This window comes from Lactuca saligna, chromosome 4, assembly GCF_052625555.1.
Source record: "Lactuca saligna cultivar CGN05327 chromosome 4, ASM5262555v1, whole genome shotgun sequence".
NCBI classification, from domain to species: domain Eukaryota; kingdom Viridiplantae; phylum Streptophyta; class Magnoliopsida; order Asterales; family Asteraceae; genus Lactuca; species Lactuca saligna.
The window spans coordinates 189,846,183-189,856,181 of NC_136420.1; the positions used below are offsets into that span (position 1 = coordinate 189,846,183).

Below are 9,999 nucleotides of genomic sequence, written 5' to 3' on the forward strand. Positions count from 1 at the left end.
ACAAATTTTAATCCTCAAAACGAATCATTTTTAATAATCCCACAAGCACATTGAATCGAGCTTTATTAAAAGGCTTTGTGAACAAGTCCACCACATTATTGTCAGTGTGAACATGTATTAGTCTGATGAGCGAATGCTCATAACAATCTCAGATAAAATGAATTTTGATGTCAACGTGTTTGGATTTGGAATGTTGGACTGGATTTTTAGCAATTTGAATAGCGGCCTCATTGTCACAATAAATCGAGGTTTCTAGAAAGTTCAAACCGTAATCCAACAGCTAATGTTGGATCCATATGACTTGAGAGCAACAGGCTGACGCAACAACATATTTCATTTCTGCTGTAGAGGTTGAGACCGTGTGCTGCTTCTTGCACTGCGATGAGACCAGTCTATCTCCAAGAAATTGGCATCCTCCTTACGTCGATTTTATATTAAGCTCACACCCACCACAGTTGCTGTCTGCAAAAGCATAAAGATCAAATTCTGGATTTTTCGGATACCAAAGCCCCAGTTTTGTGCAACCTTTGAGATACCGAAAAATTCGTTTAACAACAATAAGATGAGAAAGTTTAGGATTGGCCTAGAAGCGTGCGCATTGACAGATTGCAAACATTATGTCTGTACGACTAGCAGTCGGATACATGAGCGAACAGATCATCGATCGATAATACGTTTGATCTACGGATTCGCCTTCAAGATCAGGAGCCAGTAGAGGTCTCTCCACCATGGGTGTAAGAGCATTTTTCGCATCTCGAAACCTGAACTTCTCTAGTATATCATCCACATACTTTGCTTGATGAACAAGAATTCCGATAGAAGATTGTTTGACCTGAAGCCCCAAAAACATGGTCATCTCCCCAAGAGAACTCATCTCAAACCTTTTCTTCATTACGCTTTCAAACTCCTCGCAAAGCTGTGGACACGTTGACCCAAAGATAATGTCGTCAACATAGATCTGAACAAGTATCTAATCATTACCCACATGCTTGATGAACAAAGTTTCATCAATGGTGCTGCGAGAGTATCCATGCTTGAGCAAATGCTTTGTGAGAGTTGCATACCATGCTCGAGGAGCTTGATGTAACCCATACAGAGCTGTGTCCAACTTATAGACCCGATTAGGAAATTTTGAGTCAACAAACCTAGGAGATTGATCAACATAAATTTGTTCCTTCACCTTGCCATACAAGAAGGCAGTCTTGACATCCATTTGATAAACCGTGAAATTCATATAAGAAGCATATGCGAGAAAGATACGAATAGCCTCCAAACGTGCCACGAGAGCAAATACCTCAGTATAGTCAAGACCCTCAATCTGTCAAAACCCACGAACCACTAACCTTGCTTTATTTCTGACAATCACTCCTGAATCATCTTGCTTATTACGATAGACCTAACGCGTGTCAAGAGCTCTTTTACCCTTTCGTAAGTCAACTAACTTCCAAACCCTGAGCTTTTCAAACTGATTAAGCTCTTCATGCATCGCATCCACCCAACTGGAATCATTCAGATCCATGTCCACATTCTTTGGCTCTATCTAAGATATAAAACAAGAGTAGATACATGCATTAACATCCCCACTCCGACTTCTGGTTTTAACTCCATCTCCCAGCGGGCCAATGACATTTTCGATAGGATGATCGCAGTGAATACTGGAGGGTATGTCTTAGGTGATATCATTAAGGGAAACAGGAAGAGTGTGGATGTTGAAACCTCCATCATCTGCTGATTGAGTCCTATTTGATGACTCTGCTACAAAATCATTTGCAATTCGTCAGGAAAGAGTAGTTTTGTAAAAGTAGAAGTGGTAGCAGAAGTATCTCTAGACATTAACTCTCTCTCAATAGGGGTAGGAGGTGTAGCACCAGCATCAGGAGTTCCATCTTGAACTTGAGATATTGGACTAGATGGTTGATTAGATGGCTCCCCTTCAGGTGTAGCAGAAGGCTCTTCATCACGAGGAGCAGAGAACTCCCCCTCAACCGATGGGGGTCTGTAGACAACTTCTTCGTCTTCGTCTTCATATACAATCTTCGACCCTGAGGAGGATCCACTTGAATTATCTGAAGACACATTATAAAGATTTGAATAGAGATGTGTAATCAAATAGCCAGTCGGGACCCACTCGAGCATCTGTTTCATTCTCCTCCAACCAGCGTACGTCATAATAACAGTCATCAGCCTTGGCATTAAATTTAGGGTTTGAATCTAAGTGAAGAAGGGTACAAGGACAACCAAATACACGGAAATGGTTGACAGAAGGCTTGTGTCCATAAAGAATTTCATACGGAGTCTTCATATGAGCTTTGTTGATTAAAACACAATTCTGCACATAGCAAGCAGTGTTAATCGCCTCGGCCCAAAAGAAAACCGGTAATTTGGAATCACACAACATCATCCTTGCGGTGTCTTTTAACGTTCTATTTCTCCTTTCAGCAACACCATTTTGTTGAGGCATGTAAGCAGAGTTATATTGACACACTATCCCCTTTTCTGTGCAAAAATGGTCAAGAACTGAATTCTTGAATTCAGTTCCATTATCAGTGCGAAGCGCCTTCACTTGATTGTTAGCCTGCTTCTCAATCATCACCACGAACTTCTTTATTAGATCAGCAACTCCTGCTTTGTTGGAAAGAAAGAAGACCCACGTAAATCGAGAGAAATCATCGATCACAACGAGGCAATATGAGCTTCGGTTAATGCTCAGGATGTTGACCAGTCCAAATAAGTCCTTGTACAACAATTGGAGCACTTGACTTATGGAGTTGACTTGCTTAGGCAGGTGAGGTTTCCGATGATGTTTGCCTTGAGCACAGGAAACAGATTTTTCAAACATGATAAAATCTCTAACAGGAAGGCCTCGGACCATCTCGTTTTTTGCAAGACGATTCAGTTTTTTCGCGTTAGCATGACCTAGTCTTCGATGTCACAACATTGCATTATGTTCGGAGACCTTTGAGAAAAGACAAGTGACTTGATCAGGAAGATTGTTGTTCATATCGATGATATAGGCATTCCCATCCGGTTTAGATTTGACTAGAATCCACTCTTCTGGGATGACAATGTCAGGCTTGAGAATCATACATTCATTATCAGTAAAATGAGCTGTATAGCCTTTGTCACATATATGAGAAACGCTCAACAAATTATGCTTTAACTTGGGAGCATAGTTGACATTTTCAAAGCTCAGTACTCCATTCGTAACAGATCCATGCTGTGTGATCTTTCCACCATCTCCGCCCGCAAAGGAAACATAGCCCCCCCATTAAAAGATTGAATTTTGCACATTTGAGAGATGTCTCCAGTCCTATGCCGGGAGCAGCTGCTGTCGACGTACCAAGGACGAACGACATTCCTCCGCAACTGTCCCTGCAAAATGAGCGTGATCATTTTGATTTAGGAACCCAGGTCATCACTGCCCTGGGTTTCCTTTTCACTTTTTCCGATTTAGACTTTAAGATTTGCAAATTAGGATCTTCTTTTCTAATCACTTCAGAGGGTGGTAATGATGAATTAGAAAGTGATTTGGGCTTCCATTGAAATTTAGGTTTTACAAGTTTTTCTGGTGGTTTTGAAATAGACTTCTCAGGAGTTTGCACAGACCTTCTGGATGTTCTACCAGTGATAGTATAAGATCTAGAATTACCTTTTGATGAAACCGATCTTGGCTGAGCCTTGTTTGGTTTTGGCAAATTGTTTTGAGTTTTGGTAGTGAAAACCCTTTTATTAGTTTGAAAACCATCATTTTTTCTGTGTTTATCATCTTTCTTATCATAATTTCGAGAGCGAGTTCTTGAGGATTTTATAATTAAAGACCTTCCTCGAGACTCATTCTCCCCTCTTGGTGACAGATAGTTTACAAAGATCCTATTTTGACAATTCCTAGCTATGTGACCACCAACACCACAATTAAAACAAATTTGTTTATTATTTGGACTCGTATTGCATTTCTTAGACTTGTTTTCTTTACAGACACTCTTATTCTTTTCAGAAGAACATGCAAGAGAATTAGATTGAGAATTAAGTGAGGGTGCCTCATTTGATTTGACTTGTGAGGTTGATGATTCCTCATGAGAATCACACGCATCAGAATTACCAAACAATTCATCAAACATATCAAAAAAATTAAAATCAACAGTATCAGATGATGAGCCAACACAAGAAACATTCTCAGTCTTAACATCAGAAACACAATCAGAATTACCACGACAAAAACATCAAGTTTAAAAACAAAATTGGGTTCTCCAGCATCATGTTGTGCCTGATCTAATGGTTGATCTGGAGAGGAAGTAGAAACATTAGTATTTTCATTGTTAATAAAACCTCTTGAAACAAAACTGGCTGGTTTGCCATATTGAAGATGCGACTCCTTGACAGTTTCGTCTTGTGTCATACGGATGGATGTGTAGTTATGATTGAAAGGTGGAGGTACACAATCATACCCTAGACCCTTATTTTGATTTTCTTTAGATTTTAATTGGGTTTCACACAAGGACTCAACTGTCTTGCTTGATGAAGTGTAATTTTTGAAACAAACATCTATTTTGTCATTTTTAATTTTTAAAGATTCAAGTTCTTTGGTTACTGCATCAAATTGTTTTTTAACATAATCATACAGTTCACATTTTTCACTGTATTCTGATTGAATTTTTCTGAAATCCTTTGTTTTAGCTTCTAGTTGGGCCTTAAGAGGTTTTTGTCCTTTTCTAAGTTGATAGCCCTCATACTTAAGGTCCTCTACTTGTCTACGTAAGGCTTGTATTTCATCACGAAGGAGTGTTACATATTCTTTGCAAGCAAAAGAACAAGATGGTAGATTTACCTCGCTTTTATTAGGCTCGGAAGAGGTAGATACCATTAGGGAAAACTGAAGCTCCATCATTTTTGCTTCGGGATCAGCATCAGCATTCTTTGAAGAAACATCATCAATTTGAGCTAGGTGAGCATTTTCTGGCCCTGAGATGTTCAAGGCTTGAATTTGATCCTCCCAATCAAATGATTGTGCAACCATAGCTATTTCTCTGCTAGCTGTAGCTCCTGCACGATTGTTTCCTACTGCGACCATCTACCTGTTATTGTTGATCCTATGATCTGGTTTAGGACAATCACAAGCAAAATGACCTTGCTCGTGGCAGTTGAAACACCTCAGCATGCTTTTGTTGAAACCCACCTTCTTGTCTGCATTCATGGCCCAATTATTTTTCCCGGTCTTCTTGGTGAATTGCTTGGCTCTTAAAATAGCCATGGCAATTTGCCATGTGATGTCCATTTCCTCTACATCCTTAGGGTGTATCTGGTCCAAATCAGCGAACGATAGTTGAGGTGGAAGATCTCCAGCCACCAAAGCATTATAATAGTTGACTAGCCTAGCAGCTAGAACTAGATTTTCATCAGTTTCTTTGGAGTTCGAGGTAGAGGCCTTAACTGACACATTTGGAGCAGAGTTTGGTTGAGAGATGGGTTGAGGATTTGTAAATGACAAATTCTCAGTCTGATGGTGAGGGATGGGGTTTACAACATTAAAGGTTTGAATATGAGGTTGTTGAACTATGAAGGCTTGGCATGAGGGAGGCATGTAGGATGATAAAGCATTATTAGACGAAACTCCAAGATTTGCAGTACAATAAGAGTTGACATGATTGATTTCTCTTTTTTTGTCATCAATATCACATGCCTTGATGACTGCCATGACTTCTGCAAGAGAAAGACGACTCAAATCCTTGGTTTTCTTAATCACAACGACATTCATATCCCATGACCTAGGAAGAGCATTCAAAAGTTTCTTGTTAATCTCTGATTTTGTCAAGAAAATCCCTAAAATGTTCATGGTAGTTGTGAGTGTGGTGAATCTCTGCAATTGGGCTTCAAGAAAATCCCTAAAAGTTTCTTGAATTTATGTCTCAGCATGTCCTGTCGACTCTCTTTCATATCTTCATTGCCCTCATAGACTTCAATCAAGGCTTCCCACAGAGCTTTAGCTGAAGTGTACTCACAAAAACCTTGAGCAATATCAGGGGATAATGCCATGGTTAAGGTGGCTAAAGCTCTTTCCTGTTCTTCAATCAACTCAAAATCCTCATCAGTATAATTATCAACTGATTCGTTAACAAATTGACCTCCAATATTTACTGTGATTCTGACAGGATCTCTAAGAATGCTTCTCTAGATCTTGAAATCTTTCATCTTAATGTATTTTTCAATCCTGTATTTCCACTCGGGAAAGCCTTCAGCAGACATCAATCTTGGAATACGAGTAGTCGTTCCCATAACAGCATCAAGTTCTTGGAATTGAGTTTGACTTTGAGAATCCATCTGAAATTTAAGTAATTTGCAGTGCCAAGAAACAGTTTACAATTAATTAAAGAGAATAAGAGTTTACGACTGTAAAGGGAGTTTAGGGTCGTAATCGGAGTTTACGATTGGCTTGTTTGCTACCGTAAACTAAGTTTACGGTATAAGTTTACTATTTTGGAGTTTACGGTTTATGGTTTTGCTGTTCTTTAAAACAGTTTACGGTCGTTGAATATTGATTGTTTACGCTTTCTAAATTTTTTCTATTACGAGAGTAAACAAAGTTTAAGGTTGGCAGTAAACTTTCAAAAGAAGGCCTTCAAAACACGAATTTTCCAAGGTAAAAGCAATTCCTTCAATGCGTAAAATGTTGAATTCGAAGATCAAACAACGATAATGATAGCTTATACTCAAAATCTTTGTCGAATAGGTTAGATATCAGTTTACAGCTTTGATACCAATTGTTAGGTCCGATTCTGGATCAAATACTTATAATCAAACAATAACGAAATAAGAACAACGAGAATAAGATGAAAGAATTGAGCTTGCATACGATTAAACCCTTGAAATCGTCAGATACAAATCAAATACCAGCCGTAAACTTCTAGAGACTCGAACCCCTCAAAAGACAAACTCGAAGACTATATATACTAACAAAGACCGCAAACATAGTTTGCTGCTGTAAACACGTTTATGGCCGTAAATGTGTTTACGGTCATAAACACCACAAAACACAAAAACGAAAAAAATATCATTACAAACATAAGACCAAAACATATCACATGCTAACCCTAGCCCAAACCATTTACATGACCTTTCACTACTCTCGCCCGAGCACGCTTAACTGCAGAGCTCTTATGGGATCTGCTGTCCTCACGAATTTATAATGCATTGTGAAAAGGAAGGTATCCACATCCCTTATAAGGAAATGTTTCGTTCTCCTTCTATGCCGGTGTGGGATCAAGTGCAACCCACCTTCATAATTGTAACATCCTGAGATTTGGTAAGTATTCCCGAACCCTCTTCTATCTTTACCTAGTCATTTATAGTCCTTGGGGTTGGAAGTGAAGAGCCAAGATAAGTTTAAGGGCCAAGTTTGCAAACTTGGGCCAAGAGGGAGTACGATACGCATAGATAAGAGTACGCTAACGGTACTAAGGTCCGCTTTAGTACGTTGGGCATACACTTGTGTATGTTGGGGGTACTGATGTCAGAGTGAAACCCTGATATTTAGGGTTTGGGGCCTATATAAGCAACATTATGATCATCAAAACCTCCCTTACCTCAGCCTGCATAGAGTACATTCATCCTCCCCAAACCCTAGCCTTTCCTTTGTGTGTTTAAGCTTATTTGGTGTGTTCTTGAGTGCTTTAAGAGGAAGGTATTGCATCAAAGTGTTGGAGAAGAAGATCAAGCTTGTAGATATGAAGTTAGATTGTGCTCAAGAAGCTCCAAAAGGTATAAAGTTCCAAACTTTATGCATATATTCATAGATCTTACCATTTTACTTTATTAGAAGCATTTCTTGTCCCAAAAGCCATAAGGTGATGCATGTTGTGATTTGGACGAAAAGGGTTGTGCTTCTAAAACCTTGAAGGGACCTTGAGTGATAAAAATGAGGTTCCATTAGTTGTATGTGTCCGATGCATGGAGAAATTGTTGGATAAGGTGTCTAAGTCCATAACTTATGTGGTACATACTTGACCCAACCCGGCATGGTCCATTTGGGTTGCATTTCATCCGAACTATTTATGGATAATTTTATGAGAGTTATACACATATGTCTATTAATATATTATAAGTTATAATATATTAATATGAAGTTATTTAATTAGTGTTAGTCTTAAATTAATTATGAATTAATTTAGAGATTAAAAGGAAGACTAATTAAATTGTGGGCTATTGTTTTATATGGTGTGGGCTAATACTCATTAGTTAATGGGCTAGGCTTATATAGAAGTCCATGGATGATCCATGGAGCTTTTAACCCATGGATCCTTGGAAAAGGAAAGGTCATGGGTTATTAAGGTTTCACCCGAATCATGTACACTATATAGGCATGCTTATGTTGCATGAAATAGCCACTAGTGTCACTAGAGTGTGTGTGTTTGTGTGTAACCGATTTTATAAGTGTGTATACACTCTCTCAAAGTTTTCCAAGAGTTTGTGGTGATTTGTGATTCCATTTGAGGCATTCACACTATTGGTGCTTCGCCCTCAAACTCCTTAGGAATCAAACTCATCATCAAAAGGTATGTAATCTCATCTAATTCTTTAATGTTTAAAAGTACCACATACCATGTTAGATAGGTTATGAACCTTGGAAAAATTATTATTTTGCATGTATTTAGACAAACATAAATCCAAGGTTTATTAGGGTTGCATGCACACTTAGGAAGTGTTAGATTGCTCAAAACCCAACAGTGGTATTAGAGCCTAGGCTTGCTTGTTTGATACTTGATGCAAAATAGTGAAAAAAGTCGAAATTTTTGCTGTCTGTGACAACCCTATATTTTCCAAAAGCATTGTAATGCTCAAAAGTCAAATACAACTAAATTAACCTTGAAAATAAAGTATTCAAATATCTAAGTTGGGATGTATCAAATATTAGATAACGTGTCAAGGTTTCCGAAAACATAAAGAACGCTCAAAACCGGGTTATATTGAAGAAATTACAACCACTCATATATTTACGACACGCCGTTAAAACATTATTTGACGTAAAAAGAAAAATCTCAATAATATGCATTCTAGCCTTAAGTATCTAAACAAAAATTGTAGATCTCGTCGAAAGGTGAGCGTGCATAAAAAGATCGCCCAAATTGGACCTCGTATGAAGAAGTTACGAAATTTTCAAAGTTTCGTAATAGTAGTAGAGGGCTAAAAACTCGAATTGAAGATCGAGTGTAAATTAGCTAACGCAATCTAAATGAGAGTTGAAGATCTCCGCAATAGGAGCAAATTGATAAAAAGACAAACGGAAACCGACGCCGAATAAAGAACCTATAAATCTTTAACGAACTTTAGGAGGTCCGGCCTATTTAAACTTATGTCATTAAAAATAAAGTCAAAACTAGCCGATGGAGTCTAAAGGAAAGTTGAAGAGCATAATCTCACCTACGCGTGGATATAAAGAACACGAAAAACAGAGCTTGTACGCGAAAGTTACGGAATTTAGAAGAGGAAAGGCCAAATTACGCCCCGCGTACTCTAGGAGTACGCCCCGCGTACTAGACCCAGAGTCGAGTCCTATCGGCCCGCCCACTCTACGCTTAGCTAGCCAGGAGTCGTAAGCCATGACGCATTGTTATGCCCCGCGTAACCGAAGTACGCCCCACGTACTGTCTACGCCCCGCGTACTTCGGAGGTACGCGCCGCGTACGAGGGTTCCAGCCCTACAAATAGAAGACATAAGCTCGAGTTTTTGCACACAAATCACAAGCCCTCAGTCATTCTCTCATACTTCTAAGCTCCAGAGACCCTCCTCTCACCTCGGTTTCCGCACTCGAGCCCCCGACGAAAGATTTACGCTGCAGAGATCCCCGAAGAGCCCTACGACGCAACTATCCGCGATCGAAGTTCTACTTAACTCTAGCCTCTCTCTTCAAACTTAACGAGTGAGTTCATACCCCCACTTTTCAATTCTTTTCATGTTTTGGGGGGGGGGGATACAAGTACATTACACGTTAAAGTATCGTTTTATAA

At 39.1% G+C, this 9,999-nt stretch overlaps 1 protein-coding gene across 1 annotated transcript; it reads right to left on the minus strand.

Annotated features, from left to right (window-relative positions):
• Positions 1 to 583: 583 nt before the first annotated feature.
• On the minus strand, positions 584 to 2,872 carry LOC145040394 (uncharacterized). Its single transcript, XM_078988330.1, has 6 exons — positions 2,176 to 2,872; positions 1,869 to 2,066; positions 1,694 to 1,755; positions 1,451 to 1,540; positions 1,223 to 1,318; positions 584 to 970 (listed from the first exon to the last, which is right to left on the minus strand). The coding sequence occupies exons 1-6, from the start codon at positions 2,870 to 2,872 to the stop codon at positions 584 to 586; spliced, it is 1,530 nt and encodes a 509-aa protein (XP_078844456.1).
• Positions 2,873 to 9,999: the final 7,127 nt, after the last annotated feature.

Excerpts from the sequence above, each read along its gene's own strand:
- LOC145040394 (XM_078988330.1), bottom strand. The coding sequence starts at position 2,872 with ATGGTCCGAGGCCTTCCTGTTAGAGATTTTATCATGTTTGAAAAATCT. Across the intron at positions 1,756-1,868 it reads AGATGGAACTCCTGATGCTG|CAGAGTCATCAAATAGGACT; the intron begins GTGCTACACCTC and ends ATGATTTTGTAG. Across the intron at positions 1,319-1,450 it reads ATCAGTTTGAAAAGCTCAGG|ATTGAGGGTCTTGACTATAC; the intron begins GTTTGGAAGTTA and ends GGGTTTTGACAG.